At 35.2% G+C, this 22,357-nt stretch overlaps 4 protein-coding genes across 5 annotated transcripts; 1 reads left to right on the forward strand and 3 right to left on the reverse strand.

The window, feature by feature from the left end:
- Positions 1 to 764: 764 nt before the first annotated feature.
- Positions 765 to 1,712, reverse strand: LOC147278999 (fasciclin-like arabinogalactan protein 14). The gene is made up of 2 exons (XM_086250302.1): positions 1,146 to 1,712; positions 765 to 1,097 (listed from the first exon to the last, which is right to left on the reverse strand). Exons 1-2 carry the CDS (start codon positions 1,710 to 1,712, stop codon positions 765 to 767), a joined length of 900 nt encoding a protein of 299 aa, XP_086106428.1.
- A 2,499-nt stretch (positions 1,713 to 4,211) lies between these two features.
- LOC147279000 (selenium binding protein) lies at positions 4,212 to 8,284 on the reverse strand. The gene is made up of 4 exons (XM_086251800.1): positions 7,737 to 8,284; positions 6,206 to 6,302; positions 5,691 to 5,750; positions 4,212 to 4,635 (listed from the first exon to the last, which is right to left on the reverse strand). The coding sequence occupies exons 1-4, from the start codon at positions 8,153 to 8,155 to the stop codon at positions 4,555 to 4,557; spliced, it is 657 nt and encodes a 218-aa protein (XP_086107926.1). The 5' UTR covers positions 8,156 to 8,284; the 3' UTR covers positions 4,212 to 4,554.
- A 2,184-nt stretch (positions 8,285 to 10,468) lies between these two features.
- LOC147279001 (Core-2/I-branching beta-1,6-N-acetylglucosaminyltransferase family protein) lies at positions 10,469 to 14,748 on the reverse strand. 2 transcript variants are annotated; one of them, XM_086251582.1, is made up of 10 exons: positions 14,356 to 14,748; positions 13,353 to 13,451; positions 13,152 to 13,276; positions 12,976 to 13,047; positions 12,737 to 12,827; positions 11,506 to 11,586; positions 11,188 to 11,247; positions 10,952 to 11,074; positions 10,823 to 10,861; positions 10,469 to 10,597 (listed from the first exon to the last, which is right to left on the reverse strand). In XM_086251582.1, the coding sequence occupies exons 1-10, from the start codon at positions 14,746 to 14,748 to the stop codon at positions 10,469 to 10,471; spliced, it is 1,212 nt and encodes a 403-aa protein (XP_086107708.1). The 2 variants fall into 2 exon arrangements, with proteins under 2 accessions (XP_086107708.1, XP_086107709.1); XM_086251583.1 differs by having other exon boundaries at positions 13,152 to 13,252; positions 14,356 to 14,688.
- Positions 14,749 to 19,974: 5,226 nt separating this feature from the next.
- LOC147279002 (Plastid-lipid associated protein PAP / fibrillin family protein) lies at positions 19,975 to 22,352 on the forward strand. The gene is made up of 4 exons (XM_086251159.1): positions 19,975 to 20,328; positions 20,674 to 20,797; positions 21,281 to 21,460; positions 22,061 to 22,352. Exons 1-4 carry the CDS (start codon positions 20,089 to 20,091, stop codon positions 22,252 to 22,254), a joined length of 738 nt encoding a protein of 245 aa, XP_086107285.1. The 5' UTR covers positions 19,975 to 20,088; the 3' UTR covers positions 22,255 to 22,352.
- The last annotated feature ends 5 nt before the right edge of the window (positions 22,353 to 22,357 follow it).

A 22,357-nucleotide genomic window follows, 5' to 3' on the forward strand; every position in this document is an offset into this window, starting at 1 on the left:
ATTGATATTATATGCCATCTGCAAATTAATAATAAGTAATTAAGTTCCAGGAACAAAATCACAGGAGTACGTACTCCTACAACTTCAGCGATTCACCTGCACCTACCCAGCTGCCTTCAAACGACATCATCCTCAGTACGAGTTGAGATGGTGATGGGGTTGGTCTCATTACGTACATTATGTCTTTGTAATTATGAAACGTAATGTATAGAGAAAAAAAAAAAAAAGGGAGAGGAATTAAATTGGGGCTTGATTAATTTTACAATGAATCTCAGCTCTCATGAATAGATTATATTGATGGCCGGGCTTGATCTTGTGCTTGTATTTGTTTGATTTTCAGTGATATATAGTAGTGTATTATTATCAAAGAGTATGAAACAAAATATGTAACAAATTTATAACACTTTTGTGATATAAATATGAACTTCGGATCGACTCCCTTGTTGACTGAACAAAGCCACGACAAATCTCAAAAATGGAGAATAAATGGTAAAAAGAAAACCAGCGCGCATATGGGTTTGGGTTAAAACAGTTTAATTAAAGGAAAAATTAAAGCCGTCTTCCGTTTCAATGTCCTAATTAAAAAAATAATTCATAAAGGGTCTCTTATGGTTCCCATTTCCCAAAACAATAGGTATGTTTCCTACATGAACATATATATTTTCATGCATTTCCCATGCAAGACTATTAATTTGTGCCCTTTAAGATACCCTTGTTTTTCCAATAATTCATGTCGTGTGTGACTACTACCACCTCATCAGAAATCAAGCAACCAAAAGTGAAACCAATCCCATCACCACCACCCCGACGGCGCCGAAAGCCATCCCACTACGTGATGCTGCCGAGGGAGCAGCCGCAGGCGTGGCAACTGCAGGCGTGGCAGCCGCAGGCGTGGCAGCTTCATTTTCCGGTGTTGGCGGGGAAGATAATGGTGAGTTAGTTTCAGATTTCCCATCATCAGACGGTGAAGCAGCCTTGGACGAGTCCGTGATCGAGTTTGGCGCAGGTGACTCCTTGGGTGAAGCCGAAGAGGAAGAACTCTTGGGTGCAGCCGAAGAGGAAGAACTACTCTTGGGTGCAGCCGAAGAGGAAGAACTCTTGGGTGCAGCCGAAGAGGAAGAAGTGTTGGGTGAGCTGGCAGGGACGGCGGCCGAAGGGCCCGAACCAAGGCCGGCCACATCGATAACGGCAGTGACTTGAAGCACCGAAATGCTGTGCGGCTGCGTAGTAACAGTTCTCACAAGCTTGACATTCATGTCGTCATTTTTACCACTTTTAGCGGCGGAACCAAATGCAATCTCTCCCTCGTTGATTAGAGCCACTTTTATGAAGCCTTGTTGGTTCTGAGCCTGACCTGAGGCCTGGAACAGCGTCACCAGGCTCGCGCTGTCGTTGGATTTGCAGGCCTCCGTCAGCTTCTGCTCGTCGTAGTAGTCCAAGATCACGTGGGTGCTCAATGTTTTTTTTATTACTTCCGGGGACTTTCCGGAGAGGCTGCCGATGGCGTCGTTGCCGACGGTCAGGACAGTGATGGTTTGGCGCTTGTTGATCTCCTCGGCCAGCTTCGTCTCTTTCAGGTAGTTGTTGAATTTGCTCAACTCTGATTCTTTCTCTAGGAGCTTCGTGATATCGAAGGCCCCCATGGCCGTCGAGGAGAGGATGAGACAACAGGCGAGGAAGAGGAAGAAGATGAAAAAGATTTTAGTATCCATCTTTACTTCTTGCTTTCAAAGTAATGTTGGGGTTTTTTTTTTTTTTTTCTTTCAAAACAAGTTGGCATGATTTGGGCAGAGGGGGATTTGGGGGTTTTATGTAAGGGGCAGAGAGAGAGATTAGAGGAACAAATTATTGGAAGTGAGAGGTCAAAGGTTGTGAGTGAGTTTCTCATTGCCATACAAAAGTCAAAGTCAAAGTTTTGACTGCTTCATTGGACATGTCCAATAAATAATGTGGATATGAATACATGGCTAATTTTGGACATGTCCAATAAAAATTTTAAAGATCGAGAGGAGATAAAATAATAAACATGATTAATATAGAAAGAAAGAAAGATGGAAAGAATAGGAACCACAGTTTAATAGGCATGAGATTGATTGACCAAAAATTGTTGATGGTATTTTTTTCAATTGTCTTTCAAATTCATGCAACCTCCCAAAGATAAAGAAATTTCAGATTGTTACTCAATGTATACACATTTTCAGATAAAAATTGTATAAAAGAGTTATTTATGGTTATTTATCTTTGTAAAAAATGTGGTCTACAATGCAATGTGATCATAAGATAGTAAAAAGAATAAAACTGTTTTAAGATACAAAAAGAAAAAAACACTATTTCTATCGCTTAATTTACTAACCACATTTCTCACAATCACTTGCATAAATGAGTACACCTATGTAACTATTCAACAAGGGTGTGTCCGGCCGAGAGTTTATGCTTTTGGAAATACAAGATGCATTAAGTACTACTTGAGTTTTTAATGAAACTTTTCATGCACTAACAAAAATGCTCCTAAAGTACAAAAGCGAGACATACAAAAATTATTTCAAATTGATCACGCCGTGTTACATATGCATGTAACATTACTTTTTATACAAATAGTTTTATTGTTTGAGTAATGTACACATATGCATCATCCAATCACGTATTATTGGTTGAACAAATGTAACACATACGAGACTCACTCGTATATATGAGATAGATTCAAAAAACAGTTAAAGGTTAAACAGTTTTTATTGTTATTCAGTTTTCAAAGCGGGTAACTGTCACTCTAAACTTAGTATTCGGTCCTTGTCTAATAGATCTCTGATCATGCCCAGCCATTATCAATTTTTAAACCAAAACCGAAAGAAAGAAAATGAGTCCCAAAGGCTCTCCCATCCTCGTCGTAGCTCTCATCCTATTGGTGTTCGTCCCTGCCACCACAGTAACCTTGGACATTTCAAAACTTGGTGGTAGCTTGAATTATGAAATCAGTAAACCCGAAATCATGGAGCAAATCAAGGGGCAAGAGGCACTAGCAGAGGCACCAAAGGTCGATGATAAACTATCCAAAGTGATGTCGTCGGCTTCCGCGCCCCAACTTTAAGAAAGGGAAAAAGTTAATTTTAGTCCCTATGTTTTACCCAAAAATAAATTGTTCATATAGTTAAAAATTTCACATTTAATCTTTGTGTTTTATATTATTTATAATTTAAAAATATTTTATAATTAAGATGAAATTTTTTTAAAATTAAAACTAATAAACTCGCGCGTTTTATTCCAAAATGATAAAAAATCATATATGTAACATTCAATTTGATTTTTAAACAAAAATTGAAACTTTGAGTTTGTTAAAATTATTCTCATATTGCAAAAAAAAAATTAAAACACAGGAATTAAATATGAAATTTTAAAACTATAAGGACCAAATCTGCTTTCAAAGTAAAACACGAGGATTAAAAATGTTGTTTTCTCCTTTATGAAAAGTACAAAGACGAGCTTAAGAATGCTTCCACTAATTCAGGCTCAGACGGCGTCGTATTCGGGGTTGGGACAGGGATTGGGTTCGTCATCTCGTTTCTTGTGGCTTTGTATTGAAAACTACTATGTACAGAAAGAACAAGGGGGAGGAATTTAAAAGATTAAAAAATGAACGGCAGGGACAAAGATCACCATAGATAGTGCAATTGCCATCATCGATCACCATACAAATGCAATGGCCATGATTTATATATGAAAGTACCTTTGTAAAAGAATTTTCTTTTGTTTTGGTTTGAAAAGGCAACTATGTGAAAAAATCATTATTTGTATTACTTTAAAATGATGATGGATATTTTTCAGGATCTGGATTTCTATTATCCTTAATTTTGCTTATTTTGATTCACTTATTACAAATCTTATGATAATATAAATGTATAGATATAACCACACTCACACCCAAAGGTGTTGCAAATCATTTCCTCTTTTGCTCACACACTCTTACATTTATAATACATGAATTAAAATTTAGGCAAAACAAGCACGAGTATACATATCCAATATTATATACTATTATTATTTAAAGAAAAATTCTATATTAGGAATTAGATGCAAAACCAAAATTCTTTACATACAGATGATGATGAACTTGTGAAGGAAATCTTCAAAACCACTTGGGGGCGGAGAATGATTTCCCAATTCCCACCTCTGTATTCAAAAGAAGATAGATATATAGCATATATATAATCAACTCTACTTAAGGGAAAAAAATAAAATAAAAGCTTTAAAATATGCACACTGGGATCATAAAATCACAAAAAGATTAGAAATTATATTTGAAATATTGTGCTGTTAGAGATCATTGGTAACCAGAATGTACTTGTATCCAATGGCTAATCATTTGAGCCTTTCAACACTATCCAGATCATTAGCCCTATCAGTGCAACTTTACAGCCGTTAGAGAAGAATAAGATCGCGATCAAAAGAAGATCAGAAGTGAAAGTTCTACTGTCAATGCAGCAAATGAACTTGGTTACCACAAAAAGACATGGATCCTAAAGACAAAATTACACTGGCATGCAATGTATCACACCTCATTCATTTGATCTTCTTTATTATATTGTCAATGACTTCCTGCATGTTCAGCTCCTTCATTGGTTTAAATGGTCGCTTCAAGTCCTGCAAAAGAAAACCAGTGAATTACACAACTCAGAAAAGGTCATTAGTTTTCAACACACTGATAACATGCAGTATTGATCTTCTCCACCACATAATACACCTGTCTCCAGGAGAATATTAAGATCAAGCTTTCTTCAATAAAATAAATGATATAACTCATCATCGAATATTATACAGAATATGATGTTTCCATTTGTAAAAAGGGATCTAGAAGATCAGAGTTGACACCACATAACCTTGATCTGATTCATTAGTTTTGCTCAAAGTAAACAGGTACAAATAGGGCAGAAGCTCTAACATATAGGATAGTTTTCATTCAGATTAGTTACTAAGTTGACCAGGATTGCGTCCATTTTTTCAGAACTTCAGATTGCTTTTCAGTTCAAGATTGCATAACAATATTGCAGCATTCTTTTTACTCGTTTTTCTTTTGCCAATTTTCTTTACTTGTTTATGTATCTATATTTTCGCCGTTATTTATCATTAAGTCGAGTCCAGCTAAGTAATATGCTTGAGCTTGGCTCATCCACCATATGAATCAAGTCAAACTCATACTTGAAAAGCTTGAACATAGTTGATCAAACTTGACTCGAGCTTGAGCTGCTCAAGCTCGACACATTCAACTCAAGCCAAGCTGGAGCACAATCTAATACTTGACTTAACTCCTAAACCCCTACAAATAGTCAATTTCATACAGATTTTAACTTCATCTTCAAACACAAGCCTACACTAATTGTCCAATGCTATATTGTTATACACCAAGCAGATGCTTTTAGGATTCATCATCAATATGGGTTAAAACTATTCCTCTAGTCAATGGTTATCACTATCTTTTCTTTAGAGTAGCATCCAGAAAATTCAATCATTGCCAACCATTTTCAGCATATTTTAATTAAAATTTCACCTTTGTAGAATGGAATTAATATGTTACCAAAATATTATGAAGATATTAAAAAATGTAATAAAAAATTTGATTGGAAAAATGTAAATAAGAACGAGAAAGCATTACAAATGCAACTCTCTAAAAATAAAATAATGCACGGCGTAATAATTACCAAAAGACTGATGAATGTGTCGCCACCTTCCTCCCGTATTTCAAAGCAACCTCTTCTTGGCTATTACAAAGACAAAACAAAAAAAGGAAGTTAGATCACTAATGATGTCCTTAATGCCTTAATTCATAGTGATGAAGGTTTTGCATGATTCTAATCTGCACGTGGTGCAGATCAGATGCAAAATGGTTGATAGTGTGAGTTAAAAGGTCAAAAAATCTAGCTATATGGTCAGTTTAACCTCTAATGCCTTGTGCATTAGCTTCCAAATAGCTCCACTATGAAAACTAAAACTCCTTTCCTATCTCATAGGAAAGCAAGACTACAAAGCAAATCTACCTTATTATGAAACACACTGTATCCCCTGATTTTTTGTAAGAAACACTTTATCCCTGATTCTTATTGTATAAGTAAAAGGATTTTTTTGGTAAATATAAGTAAGTAAAAGGTTGCCAAACTTGATGAAAAATTCTATTATATGATCCATGGACAGAGTTAATATCCTTTAACAAGTATACCTTATCAGGGTTTATTATAACTGTGATGCCAGGTACACCTTTCTCTAAACCATCTTTCACCTGAGTAGCCCTTGTCTTGAATGAACTGCATTGCTTGCTAGAGAAAAAAAAAACAACACAAATCAGTTAAAAGAAAGTATGATGTGATGAAAGAGGTAGTAGCAAAAACCAAGGACCAATTGGGAGAATAAAAGAAAGAGAAACCACAAAAAAGCAAAAAACAATAGGGCAGCTAGTGCACAAGGCTCTTGCTAATGTGGGGTACAGGGAAGGCTAAAAATACACAACCATACCCCTACTTCCAGAGAGGTTATTTCACCAACTAGAACATGCAACCATGAAGTCATTTGGGGCAAGCCACATTGTTGTGCCAAGAATGAAATTAAACAATCTAATTTATTAAATGATTTCTTCCACTAAAAGATAGAATCAAAAGCTCTCTTAAAGAATGAACTTTATTTTCTTCAACCAATAAGGTTCTACCACGGTCCTGAAACAATCAATCAGATAAATATCACAAATGTACAGTGTTTAATGGTCAGGAGAGATCTTGATTTCAAAAACAGTTCTTGTTTCCCAGATACCAAGTTAAACTACTTGTTCCTCTAATAGTATTTAGTGATCGTTATAGGGATAATGAAACCAATGATAGAGTTGATCTAGCCCAGCAACATCCATCCCTTGTCTCCGACCAGGAGATCGAGACCACTTCATGCGCATGCCACAACGACTGAAACGATGTGAAAAATCCAGACTCGGAAAGGAGAAAGCCCCCAGCCCCCCGCAGCCGGTTTCAGAAACTGTAACCAGAACTATTAAGACTGCAAGTCAAAATGCTAACAGCCCTCACATCAAGCACAGTAAATTAAAATCAAAGAATAAACTCAGCCTTTCATTAAAACCACAGAAACCATGATACCTTAAATTATTGGCTTTATTAGGGGTCCAATACGTACCTTAAATCATTATGTAAATAACTCAAAAAATGGCAATGAAAAATAAACAAAAACACCAAACGAAAAGTGCTACTCATCAATCAATATTCTAAACTTATATTTCTCTATAGAGAAGCATGAGGCTCAAAGTTTCACTTTTCTTTTCCTTTTTCATGCAGCCATACAAAAAAGGAAAGACAACGCAAAGACCATTTTCCACTAGACCCAACCCACATGCTCTCTATACTTTTTCTTTTTTCTTTTTTTTCTGAAAAGAAACAGCAAAAAGAGGCCAAAACACTTGATTTCATTTCCTACGATTCCATTGTAACCAAACAGAACAACAAGAGAACCAAAATACCCGAAAAAGAAACCCTAAAATCGAGGGATAGGAAATCCAACAGAGCTTCCCCTGATTTTTTGGTAAACAGAAAAAGTCAAAAAGAAAAGGAAAGAAATAACATAATCCTCAAAGCGAAAATCACGGTACGAACAAAAATAAATAAGAAGCATAATACCAAATGAAAATTTCCCCCAAAAAATTCTCAGCAAACAAACAGGACCTAACCAAAGATAGAGGGATAAAAATGCCTCACCAGTGCTCAATCACAATGGTCCTCGTGTTCGACTCGTCGTCATCAGCATTCTCCAAAGGCTCTTCCGCTTTCTCTTCCTCTTTCTCTTCCGCTTTCACTTCCTCTTTCACTACCTCTTTCACTTCCTCGTTCTCATTCTCATTGTCAGCTTCAGCCTCCTCCTCGCTCTCGCTCTCTTCGGCCTTCTCTTCCTTTTTTCTTTTTTTCTTCTTCTTCTCAGCTCCCTTCGCCTTCTTCCTCGTCGGCACCTCGGGCCACTCGTGGGGTGAGTTCGCGCTCTTACTCGTACTCGAACCTCCCTGAGCCGAGCTCCGAGTCACTCGCCGAGCGGAGCTCCGAGTCGCCCGCGTCGTGGACACCACCGTCGCTGCCGCCTTGGCCGGCTCGCCTTGTTCAGTCTTCCGTTTCCTTGGCGCCATTTCCGCAACTCAGGAAACCCTAGCTCGCTAGCAGAGCAGAGAGCAACAAAACCCTAGCGCGCGCTCTCTCTCTCTCTCTCTCTCTCTTTCTCTCTAGCTTCCTGCACAATTAGCAACGAAACGAAACGCAGAAACTGACTGCCTTGCTCCTCAGGGGGTTGGTTTTGTACCTGACAGTTGGCTCGCAGATAATTTTTCATTTTCCCGCGCTGTCACTAGTCGCGTATTTCAACGGACGGCTATGATTGGTTTGTACTGTAGTGGATGAATCGCGGGCCGTCGATTGATGGGCGAGTACGGTACACAGTAGAGTAGACACACATGGTTGTGATTTGTGCGTGTGAAGAAGGGTAGTGCAAAAGGCTTTGGGTCCAAACCACGTCCACACATTGTGTGACGTGGCTCTCTTTACAGGCAGCTAGAAGCTCGCTATGATGTGTGACTGACACGCTCATCAAGACATTAATTTTTTTTCCTAAAATTATTAAATGAGAGATAAATTTTGGATAATAAGAAGATATTTAATCACAGTAGATTTGAATCTTTTGATAGTCTCGTTCTTTTAACTTTTAAGAGAGAAATTTTGAATCATTGACTCATTGTAAGCATTTATTATAGTTAGGAGTTAGGACGCGTTTATTAACATAAAATAAGAGCGGGGAAGGAATCTAAGAGAGAATAAACCATGAAGATTAAGAATTGGAGTGAGGATAAATCATTCCTATTTAGCCATATATTAACCATCTTAAATCATAATGAAAATAAAGTTAAACTTCACTCTTATTTTTACTAATGATCATGAATATTAATTGAAACTAATTTAATTACTAAAAAATTTGAAGATTGTTAATAAAGTTTTATTTTTTTAATGTGTATATTAGGTATATTGGTGTTACTAAAAATGTTTGGGAGTAATTTTAGTATGAAATTATAATTCTATATGGAATAAGAATCAATACCAAGTAATACCATAAGGAGTGTGATTGCTGAAAGAAAATGAATGTGATTATTGATTTTAGAGTTTGTCCCACTTACTTTTTGATTCCTACATATAATTAAAGGTTATAGTATAATGAGAATGACTCATTCTTTTGACTCTTTGTAAACGTAAGCTCAGTGGTTAGATCAAATTCAAGAAGTGAATGATTATCTGCTTACAATTGGTCTCAAAATTTATTCCTTAACATAACATTTATGTAGGTTTAAATAAATAAAATAATGTCATACTATTTAGTAAATAAGTATGTTGAGTATAGCAACACTCATTGATAACAATTTTTTATACATTGGTAATTTGGTAATATATCTCTAAGGATTATATTTTACTGCTTTTGCAAGGATATCCATTTTTTATATCGTGTATTATAAATTTATGAGTATACAAGTAAAATAAAATGCACACTTTTTGAATATGTGTAATACATAACTAAGAGTTTAGGATTATAGAATCTAAATCATTATGTAAAAGACATAATGTTGGCAAGGGTTCAACAAATGTTCTATGGGGACTTTGTGTTTTGATATTTCTTATCTTTGTATTTTTTATGTTCTGTATTTTTGTTGGATTTGTGCCATTTGGGCCTTTATGATTGTAATGTTTTGCTTTTTAGACTTCTTTAATGAAATGTTGCTTTCTGACAAAAAAGAAAAACAGAAATGATCGTCTTGGTTCCTTTTTTCCTCGACGTTATTTATTTTGGAAATAAGAAAATAATTAAGACTAGTATCACAATAACAACATAATATTAATTTGAATTTTACAAACAACAAGATATTAATTAAACAATTATGAATGTAAAATTAGAATATCATAATAAGCGGATTTATTTGGTGTCTTTGGCTACTTACACTTCTATATAAAACCATAAGTATTCGTTACCAACCATATTTTTGGTGAGTTCTTTTGCTTGGCTCAAAATGGGGAAAAAAAGAATGCAATCAATATCCATAAGCTGGAGATATTGCATGGCTGCTGAGCAGTGAACAGTTGTAATAATTCAAGTGTGCTTAGCACTCTTGCAGTTTGGATCTTCATCTTTAACAGAGAGTGAAGAACCTGAAATTGAATGCATTTTTTCATTCAGTGTTCAGTAATTTACGTACATAAATAACCAAACAAAAAGGCAGACCAATCTACAAGAAGCAGCAGTAGCAGCCTCTCAACCACCAATCCAAGCCATATCCAGGACAGCTTCGCTGACATTGGAAAATTGAAGGATCCAAGAGGTCTGGAATGTGGCAATGTATAATCAAGAGCGATATAAACCAGATCTGAGGAGGTGATGAGGAAAAAATTGAATGACAGAAAGAAAATTAAACTTTTGTGTAATTGGAGAAAAGCTGCATCAGTTTCCCTAGAGTTTCGGGGTAGAATTTTCTGGCAAATAGAAAGCAGGGTCGCTTCATCCCATTCCACATGCAAGGAGTGGACAGTATTGTACTCTGCAGCAGTAATTACAAACCAATGAGATTTTCAAGTTTGTCTTCCCAAATAACAGAAAGACTCTCATGACAATAATACTAAAGTCGCCAAATTTATTCACCAAATGATGCACTGTCACATCATCTGGGAAACTTAAATTAATGAACAAATTTGGTGACTGTAGCATTACTGTTACCACAAGCAAGCCAACTTGTTTGAGCCAATTTTAGAAGGGTTATTTGTACCTTGTCATCACTTGTAAGATGTATGCTCTCGGCAATGGACTGAAATGGGTGTGAAATGTCAGTAAGTGAATGGCATGTCGCATGAAGAAAATGAAGTGAGGGTTATTTAATAGGAATTTTAAACGATACCGTGATATTCCTAAGGAGGTTATAAGTAACATCCTGAGTTCTAAATGCTCTTGGATGCCACTTCCTTTCAGACCAATCAACAAAAGTTACTGACCAATTCGCAAGTCCACCAGGATCTTTCATCTGAAAAGCATTAATGGTAAAAGAATAAGAAAATCGGTGGCAGGATAGAAATTTATAAGGGAGTGAAATGCAGTTCTAACTGCAACCAAAAGAAGAAATTTTGATGAGCTGACCTTAAAGAAGGTTGGCAGGTAATGCTCATCCGAGTAGCAGTTGCGCCCATCCATGTTTGGCTGAGAAAGTCAAAAACATCATCATCAAAAAGTTAATGAAAGTAAGTTTTCTCGTGCATCTACACAACATGATGATTTACTAAATAGAGATGTCTAATCCAAAGCACGCAAACCAGGACTAAAAATAGATGTTATTAGTTTGAAGAGTTGGATTAAAAACGAAAAAACAAGAAAACAAGATTTGGTGTTAAAAGAATTTGCTGTAGATAATGTCTACATATTGTTGACAAAAGCACATCATAAAAAATAACAGATTACCCTGCAGTAAAGCTTGAACTTTGTGTAGTATAGGCTGTCCGCCATCATGACAATTGCATGTTGCCGCTTCATAGTGAACCACTGCAGTGCAAATGTCCAGTTAAAACCAACAATATGATGAGAAATATCGACATATTCTGATCAATGAGTATGTTTTATACCAAATCTCTAGTTAATCAAATATTCTGTCAATATGGATCATAGAAGGTGAACAAGAACAACAAAGCAACCCAAACATTGCAACCACTCATACACGTGGTAAAAGGACAGGGTGAAAAAGCTCAGGTGACATAGAAAGAACGGATGAAAAGATTCTATGAATTAGAAATATAGTCATAAGAACTTATTCTACAACAGTAAGTCTAATTCATTGGAAAAGACATATTTGCAAAACAAGTACTCAAGACAGAAAAAGGATATCTACCCCATTCATTAAGCATAACACATTGCATGGAATCTTTCTGACTGAGAATTATAGGTCACAAATGCAGACAGATCTAAAATGAAGCCAGTCTGAAATTTTGCACTGGTCAAATCCCTTATGCCTAACAGAGGTCACTTGTCACTTTGATTCCAAATCCATCTTGCCCCACTCATTAAGCATTGACACGTTGGATTGAGAACAAAATTCTACATCACATATGCAACCAGATCTAAATTGAAGCCGGTCTGAAATTTTGCACCAGTCAAATCCTTTATGTTTAACCTAAGTCACAGACTCACAGGTCATGTAGATTCCCAAATCCAGTTTGCATTATTGGCACCTTTCATCATTCAAGAGTTATGGCTTACAGCAGTTGAGTCAACAAGTTTACCTATTTAACATAGATGCAACTACTTTTTACTCACCAACTTTGTTCTGCCCTCCTTAGAACCTTTGATGTCTAAAAAATTCCTATAGTAGACGGCACTTTAGAAGTTGGCACTACTGGTGCTTATATAAGCAGGGCTTGCATTAGACCAGTATATGGATCAATTAACGAAAGTTCTTCATCATAAGCTTCTTATTGAGGTGTACATGAGAGGGAGTACTGTACAAGCCAGTCAAAAGGGCTGATGGTGATAGACTGTCTGGATTGGCCATGCTGTGACTCAACTGATAAAATGAGGTGCAGATTATATGAATTCTGATAAGCCACTAAGAAACCATGTTTCCAGATGCAGCAGTGCCAGAACTAAATAATAATATCAAAGGTTCTATGTAAAGTGCATGTTGAGGTGAGGGATATACCTGAGAACCCTTCTGAAAATCCCGCTTTTCAACTTCAGGCAACATATGCTCTGAATACCGGCCAGTTCCATGTGGACCAGGATCCACAAAACTAGAGAGAGATAGAGACAGAGAGGACAAATTAGATGGAAAAAGTAATTACCATTTATCAAGTACACCAGAATAAGAGCTTTAACACAACTAGAGGGAAAGATTTAGACTCTCATTGGGTTTTTCTTTCCAAAATCTGGTTTGCTTACCAATCAATAAAGCTGACGTTTGTGAACATGAGATAGTTATATACATAATCGAAGTTATGCAGTGGTATGCAACTGAAACAAAAATGTAAAATAAAATCAATGAAAAGAATGATCAAAATTCCGTCATAAGAACCTCATGGAAAAGTCACAACTGTAAAAGTTGGCAATGCAATAACCTATCAGACAGCAAGACAAAATGTTGGTTATCAGGATCTAAAAGTGCATTCGCCAAAAGTCTCTTCTCTGCCTCAACCATCGAAAATTTTCCCCAGACCACCTGAAAATTTATTATTAATGGCATCTTTAAAGAAAACCATGTAGCAGTTGGGGGAAAAAAAATTCTGAACTGTAAATATGCAACGAGAGGCTCCATATACCTGTTCACTATGTATGTCTCTGTCAGCAAAATAGCGGCTCACATGCACTGGTTTTTGCTTAGATGCATGTACATAAACAGTGAATTTGTCTTCATGGCCCTGTAAATCATAATATTCTTGTTGGACTTTGACATAGCTAACAAAAGAAATTATTTTTGTTTCATTTAAGAATAAAATATCAAAACAAGTAGGTTCTCTGTTGTACTATGCATCCTTTATATACTTTATAAAAGGATCAACCTTTCTTTAACAAAAGCTAGTTCTTACTTCCAGTTCTCACTATATAGTATAGAATTCTACTTTCATTATCTTGTTTAATAGGACACTGAGCAAAGCCGGATAAAGATACACATATATATGATATGTGTGTGTATGTATAAATGATATATATGTAACAATTCTTAACTATACCCTAGCCGTTATCTATGCCACAACTGAAATTGACATATGTACTCAACATCAAGCATAAAGAAATGGAGATTCAAGAGCTTTGTATAGATTAAAATGAAGCAGTGTTGCTTTGTTGAAAAGGTGATAAAAGCTCCTAGCACATGTCTATTTGATCTCTTGAGATATAATACATTCTTGATGCCTCTTGAGTTAACATACAAAGAAGGCAAATGAACCTAACATTTCCTCAGGTGGTCAAAAGTCTGGCCCCAATTTCATATTTTTTTTAACTTTGGGAAAACAAGCACAAACGATATCACATGAGGTACCATTACATTGTAGAGGTGAGCATCAACTCCACGAAATTACTTAGCATTTTAGCTACTAAACCTGTGCTACTACTGATCAGTGAATAGCTGCTCTAAGAAATGCCTTAATTGTAGCACTTGACTATCAAATCTCTCAATGAAGTTCAACAAATACATCCATATGATTCTTTGGTAAGTACATGAAAAAAAGAACCAGGAAAAGAAGTATGAACATAAACTATAACAAAAATGACCCCAAAAAGCAAAATAAATAAAGGGGAAAAACATAAAATCCAAAGCCTTACTTGAAAGAAATTTTCCCATAACTCCTCAAATGGTAATGTACCGGGAGTCAAAAACATGAAAGCAATTTTTGGGTTCTTGGATTGAAGAAGAGGTGTGTTGAGAATTTCCTTAACTACAACTTCAGATGCAGTCTCATCATCAGTTAATTCCCTTGCAGGACCAGGCGGGGTGCGTCCGAACACAGTACAACCACTAGAAGAGAAGAGATAGCAAGTGGCGGAGCTTCTTGGTGGGTAGAAATAGGCAGCAATGACAAAAACGCTCACCAAACAAACCAATGCAATAATCCATGTGGGTCTTTTCAATTGTGAACGAGTCCGTGACTTAATCATAATATCTTTCAACGGCGGCCGCCATGCACTGGCCTTTTTCATTTGGGACGAAGGCAACATTCAGAACACCTTTCGCATCCTTTGCTTATTACCAAATTGTATTTGTACCCAATTCAAACAACAAGCTGAAACTTGCAACACAAGTAAAAGATTTCAAACACATTTTCAGATCACACAACAAAAAGGATATAATTGCGCATTTTTACAAATACCCTCTTGAAAAATTGTCATATAAACATGAAATTCAATGCAATACATTATTATACCGATTCATCAATATGTGGGTGCGTGCTTGTGTTTGATGCATCAATATGACCACAATCCCATATTCAATCAATGCCACCAAGTTAAAATAGAAAGCCAAAACACAGAAACCAAAATCATAACGCAAAGATTCAAACCTCCATTAAAGATCAAACATATTAACAATAAACAAAAGCGCACGAATCTGAAAATGGAAACCTGGGTTTGTGATGAAAGTTCAAACGCAGGTGATCTCCGAGACGGAGAGCAGAGGGAATGCGCGTTCGGCGGGTATGTGGAGAAGTATGAGGGGATGCAAAATGGTGTAAGGCATTGAATATGGTAATGACTACGGGTAAATCTCTGGCGATGAACACTTTCAACCAGTGAATTATGGCAACTTTCCCACGTAGTAATGTTATTAATTTTGGCCGAGATTAAGGGTTAAGTAAGAAAGAAAAACATGGCTATTTGCTGTCTAATCCATAATCTATAATTATTATATTGGGGGTTGAAATTATCTTTTGGTCTCTCTAATTTGGATTAAATTTAACTTCAGTCCATATTCAATCACATTCTTATCCTATGATTTATTTTAGCTTACAATCAAATCAAATTCGTAAATTCGTCCTTTTTTTTTTTTATGCTTTAATAACCTAATCAAACATGTTGACAACTTTTGGGTGAGAACTCGTTCTCATTTAGCCTAATACATGAGAGCAGTTTTGCTCATCTCCTTTAACTCAGGTGTATGCTCACCTCCCATCTAAAATGCTGCCATGTGTTTAAAAAATTAACCATGAGTTAATCTATTGTATTTAATTATTTATGATATTATAATGATGAGAGAGAAAAATAATTTGACAACTCTTTTCTACTTTTATCCTTATCTTTTATTACTCAACTTTTTTCCACTTTTTTATTACCTATTAATTTTTATTTTCTCTTTTATTTAATTATTTCTAATAATTTTTGCTTCTTTTGTTTTTTTGCTCCAGTACGCCTCTAGTATCTAAAAAACCACATGCATTTAATAATTTTTGCTTTTTTTTTATTTGCTCTTTTCTAGTATGCCTCCAGTACCCAAAAAACCACATCCAATTTTTTTGGGTCTTCTCATGTATACACCTTTTATCTACTTTTTTAATTAATTCCGTCCAAAATATTCTAACAACACATTTTTTTTTTGCCTAAGAATTCTTCTTTCTTGTCTCATACATGACCTTTTCAGATCAAACAAATTCTTAGGTCAATCCAAGGTGTTGCAGCATTTGAAGAGAGAAGAATAGTTGCAATGACATAATTTTTTTTTTTTGAACTCATGTAACTTTTTTATTGGATTTTCTATATATGTAAATGAGTTGTTTTAGATTTTTGTTTGGCCAACATTTTAGATAAAACTTTGCAAATGAGTTTTTTGTTCGAATTGCAAATGTGTTGTTAAAATATTTTTATTTTTTAATTAATTAAAAAAATAGATAAATGTGTATACATGAGAAGACCCAAAAAAATGGATGTGATTTTTTGAATACTAGAGACGTACTGGAGAAGAGCAAAAAAACAAAAGAAGTAAAAATTATTAGAAATAATTAAATAAAAGAGAAAAGAGAAATTAACGGGTGAAAAGAGAAAAGAGAAAATTATTAGAAATAATTAAATAAGGATAAAATAAGAAAGGAGTTGTCAAATTATTTTTCTCTCTCATCATTATAACATCATAAATAATTAAATACAATAGTTAACTCATGGTTAGTTTTTCAAACACGTGGCAGTATTTTAGATAGGAGGTGAGCATACACCTGAGTTAAAGGAGGTGAGCAAAACTGCTCTCCCTAATACATACATTGATATTATGTGTTCTAGTACCTTATATTCTATTATGCAAGAATTTATTTTCTCTATATAAATACTTCTCTCAACAATAGTAACAACATAATGATTTTACACTGATATGAGTATGAATATTTTGATCATTTTACCTAAAGTTTAGAACTGCTATGTCACTAAATTGTTCAAAAAGACAATTTTACGAATTTGGGTTTAATTGCTAACAAAAATAAATCACATAATTTAATTGAAACTTTTTAAGTTATATGAAGTAAAATGGAGAATAATTCAAACCACATGCAGCAAATGTGATTTTGCCTAAATATCAAGTATCCTTTTTCTTTTTTTGGTAAATAATATCAAGCATATCCTAAAATTTAAGATATGATACCTGTGTTTTTTCCTAAAATGAGGAGATTGTCAATTTCTTATTTCCTTTCCTCTCACGAATACTCATTTTGGCCTATGCCTGGTTGTAAAGCTACATCCCTTCGGTTCATTAGACGTGACTTTAAAGTTTAACATATATGGATATATCATATATGTATTGGTACCAAATTTTAATATTCTCACCAAAATAACTAAGAGAGAGGATCAAAATCCCTAAAAAAGATATCTATCTTACCAAAAATGAAAAAGAGCTTAATCTAAATCTACAAAGTATAAGGTACTATCTATGTTAATCCTCATATACTAATACGATGGTTTTCATTACAATTGACACACAAATTCAGCGAAAAATATCTACTAAATGTGATGGAAAAAAAGGGTTATTGTTAATGGAGGAAAAGAATCATTTATGCATGAAAGGGTATTTGAATTAATCAGAAATAATTTGATCGTTTTTCATGATTTATGTTTGATGTCTAAATGCAAAAATCAACACAATTAAATAGATTAACGAGATTCTCTTTGGAAATCTATTGAAACCAAATTGATACGATATTTTTCTTTGAGAAGAATAATTATATGTTAAAGTGTTTATAATATATCAAGTGGTTTTTTATTTATTATATATCAACTGCATAAATGAGTGTTTAAGGTGTAATTCACACATAAATGAGCCATAATTTTGAGTGTGTGGTTCACAATTTATGTGTACAAACATAACGAGTTATGACTAGGCAATAACTGAACTTATCCTACTAAATTTATCATATTCAATATGCTCTTATCTTGAATAAGTTCAGATTTATACATCAAAGGATGATAAACTATGTACAAAGGAAAAATGGGTTGACAAAATAGCAAAATTGATGAAGAAAACAAAAGGGTCAATATGCATTCAAAATATAAATTATTAGCACGTAATTTTTTATAAATAACTGATCATATTGAGATGTTATGATATCACGTTCCGTCCAAACTTTTCTCGTTATTTAATGGTATTTTTATCTCTTACATTGAAAATATGCAAATTCAAATAACTCGTTATTTAATGGTATTTTTCTCTCTTACATTGAAAATGTGCAAATTCAAATAACACCTCTCCATGTTAAAAAAAGAAGAAGAGTAAATTAGCATATGCAGTTTAGTTTCAGCTCATTTTTTTTAGTTTTGTTCGTTTTGAATTTTCTTCTCTAAAATTTTCTTAGTTTATTTGGTATATAAAATTTATATTTAATCAAAGTGTAGTGAAAATATGTTTGTAGTCGCAGTTTTCATTTGGTGCTTGCTAAAGGTGATTTAAATAAGTTGGATTTATGTTAGTTTCAGTTTTTAATTTTAGATACATTAAGCTCGTATTGGTTTCAATTTTTATTTTAGGTGGGTTGACCTTCTAATTTGTGTGTTGAGATAATTTTGGTCAAGTTTTTAGTTTGTCCTTAAAATTAACGCACTAAAAAAAAAAATTACAATTTAGTATCTCAACTTTACATATTGTTTCAATTTAGTACCTCAATTTTGAAAACTTATAAAAAAGTACCTTAACTTTCATTTTGTGTCAAAATAGTACCTTCGTTAGTTTTTCGATTAAATAAACCGTTATCTGCTGACGTGGCAGAGGTATTTTTATTTTTTTAAATTACAAAATAATAATATTTTTAAAAAATTTTGAATAAAAACATTTCTAAAATAATTAAAACTTTTAAAAATTTTAAAAAACAAATTAAGGGGAGAGATGGGCAGGGGAGGGGTTGGGGGTTAGGTAAAGGGTGAGGGACTAGGACTGGTGGTGGGTCGGGCAGGGAAAGGAGGGAGGATGGCGGGTTGGGATGGCTGAGGGAGGGGATGGGTGGGGGCAGGGCGAGGCGGGGAGGGGTTAGGGCTGGGGTGCGACTGGCGCTCGGGGATACGACGGGGCTGGTGCTGCAACGGGGGTTGGGGGTGGGGAGTGCGACGGTGCTGGGGTTGGTGGGGAGGGGGTCCGACGAGGTTGAGGCTGTGGGAGGGGGTGCGACGAGACTGGGGTGGGGGAGAGGGTGGGTCGGGGCAGGGAGGGGGAGGGAGGGGATGGGTGGGGGGTGGGGAAGGGAGGGGGGATGGGCGTGGGGCATGGCTGGGGAAAGGTTTTTTTTTTTTTGTTTTATGAAATTTTTTAAAGAAATTTTTTTATTCAAAATTTTTTTTAAAATATTATTATTTTTTTAATTTAGAAAAAAGGTGAAAATACCCCTGCCACGTCAGCAGATAACGGTTTATTTGACAGAAAAACTAACAGAGGTACTATTTTGACACAAAATGAAAGTTGAGGTACTTTTTTGCAAGTTTTCAAAGTTGGGGTGCTAAATTGAAACAACATGTAAAGTTGAGATATTAAATTATAATTTACTCTAAAAAAAATAACAACCTCTCCATGTTCGAAAAAAAAAAAAAATGAGGATTCTTTAATAAGAAATTTTTTTATTCAAAATTTTTTAAAATACTATTATTTTTTAAATTTGGGAAAAAAGACAAAAATACGCTTGCCACGTCAGCAAATAACGATTTATTCGACAGAAAAATTAACGGAGGTACTATTTTGACACAAAATGAAAGTTGAGGTACTTTTTTGCAAGTTTTCAAAGTTTGGGTGCTAAATTGAAACAATATGTAAAATTGAGGTACTAAATTATAATTTGCTCTAAAAAAAAAAACACCCCTCCATGTTCGGAAAAAAAAAAAAAAAAAATCAAATGAGGATTCTTTAATAATAAAGTCGGTCTGACCTATTAGATAAGGTAAAGAAATAAAGTTTTTATACGTGGCATCACCTGCACCAATAGCTTAAACCAAAGGGGTCCGACCTTGATTCGCATGCCTACGTGGCACACCTCACCAATTATCAGATAACTGAAAAATCATATCGGCGATTTTCCTATTCTGCTCGAAAGCTCCAGCACCGCTTCTATGGCTGCTGCAATTGCCTCTTCGTTAGCCTTGTCGCCCTCCACATTCAGAGGAGGCCCTGAGCCCTCAAAACCCAGATTCCTTCATTTTTGCTCAAAACCCACAAATTTGATTTTGGCCGCTTCACCTTACTCTCACTGTCGTCACCACAAAACGTTGAGAATATCGGCTTCTGTTTCGGTCTCCAACCCCGAAGTGAAGACCGGTCCTGATGAGCTCTCTGCGTTCATTCTTTCCAAGGTACTTTTTTTTGGTTTTTCAGTATTGGGTTCTTAACTTGTTGTTTAACTTGTTTGGTAGCTGCGAAAATGTGATTCTCATCCATAATGGGTCTAAAAACTATATGAATTACTTAGGAATTCAGTTACATACAAGTTGAAATGGTAGACAAGGTTCAGGTTGATTGTTACACTTACTCAAATTCACATATCATAGGTGTTGGTGGAGTATCTTTATACTTCTGCTGCTGCTATTGCTTCATTGATTGTTATTTGTTACACTAACTCAAATTCTGTTTGGTTTTGTGGTTTATGCTACGATTTTCGATATTTGACTCATGAAATCTGAGTTATGATTCTGAAGCAGGTGACACATTCGGATAGAGGAGTTTTGCTGAAAAAGGAACAACATCAAGAGGTAGCTGAAGTGGCTGATAAATTGCAGACTTATTCTGTTAGTGAACCAGTGAAATGCCCTCTAATTTTTGGAGGTAAAATCCCATTAAGGTGGGAAGTTCTTCTTTGTGTTAAGACCAAGTAACTCCATTTCTAGAGATGCAGAGTACAAGACACCCAATTTTTGTATAAGAATTTATTCTTTTCTGGCCTTGTGCCCAACTCTTATACAGGATGCCTTGCACCTAAAAACCCTTATCAGCCTTTTTTCTGAATCATCCACTCTTTGCTCATCCACCTAAAAACCCATCCCAATGCACAAGCATGTGCACTCAAGTGCATTTTACAAGAATCCATGATACACATGCTTCCAAGTTAGTCTTGACTTCAAAGTTCAAATTACTTATTTTGCAATGTGCAGTAGGCCATATAACATTTGCTTTTAAACATGAACAGGACTAAACCATTTGGCTTTCTGTAACATACATGCTAATATGCTCATTACTAATAAAAACATGATATGCATTTCTCTGTTATTGTTGTTGGTTGTATAATGAGTTAACCTAGTGCTTTTACAGAGTGGGATGTGGTATACTGTTCAGTGCCAACATCACCAGGGGGTGGCTACAGAAGTACTATGGGCCGCCTTGTTTTTAAAACAAAGGAGATGATTCAAGTTATTGAAGCTCCCGACACTGTCAAAAACAAGGTCTCCTTCTCTGCTTTCGGTTTCTTGGATGGAGAAGTCTCTTTAAATGGTAGGCTGTTAAGTTCTGTAAGCTAGATAATACTGATGTTAGAAGTTTTTCCTGATTATATGCTTTGCTATGTAGTGTAAACACCATCCTCACATTCTAGCCTATGGCAGGTTAATAATAAAGCTCCTTGTGATTGAGCATTGCTTGGTTAGTGGTTGGGTAATGACTTATAAGGCTGCCAAAACATTTACTAAGAGTAATCTGTTAAAAGTATTAGGACACTTATTGCATGGTAACTTTGTAATATGGAGTAAAAGTTAATATCACCCTAAACTGACCTCATTTCCCATATTAGAATGAGTTACTAGTTTGATTTTGCGGGCATTTTGGCTTTGAAGGCTGGAGGTGAATCACTTAGACATAGGCTCAACAACTTAGATGGACTCAAATTTACAATTTCATCATATTAACATGCCTCAAGATTAACAACCTAGTAAAACCTAAGCAATTGTCTAACTTGTGAATAGGGATTAAAACCCTAGAGAAATTCCCAAGAATTGTCCTGTTTCCTACACTTTATCTTTTGATAAGTGTGTCCCTTTTCTCCTTTTCCTTTTTGATTCCTGCTTAGATTGATTGTTCACATATCTACATGAGCAGGAAAGTTGAAGGCTCTGGATGATAAATGGATTCAAGTTATATTTGAGCCACCAGAATTGAAGGTTGGACCCTTGGAGTTCAGATACGGCGGTGAAAGTGAGGTGAAACTCCAGATCACATACATAGATGAAAAACTCAGGTTGGGGAAGGGCTCTAGAGGTTCTCTATTTGTTTTCCAAAGACGTGGAATATAAAATGTTTATTGCGAGACAAGAATCTTTCTTCATGTAAAATGTAATGCTTCAATGCTGCAAAGTGCAAACAAATGTGTGATAGTTATGTTATTCTTGTACATCT

Source organism: Dryas octopetala, chromosome 7 (assembly GCF_963921425.1).
Source record: "Dryas octopetala chromosome 7, drDryOcto1.1, whole genome shotgun sequence".
Lineage (NCBI taxonomy): Eukaryota > Viridiplantae > Streptophyta > Magnoliopsida > Rosales > Rosaceae > Dryas > Dryas octopetala.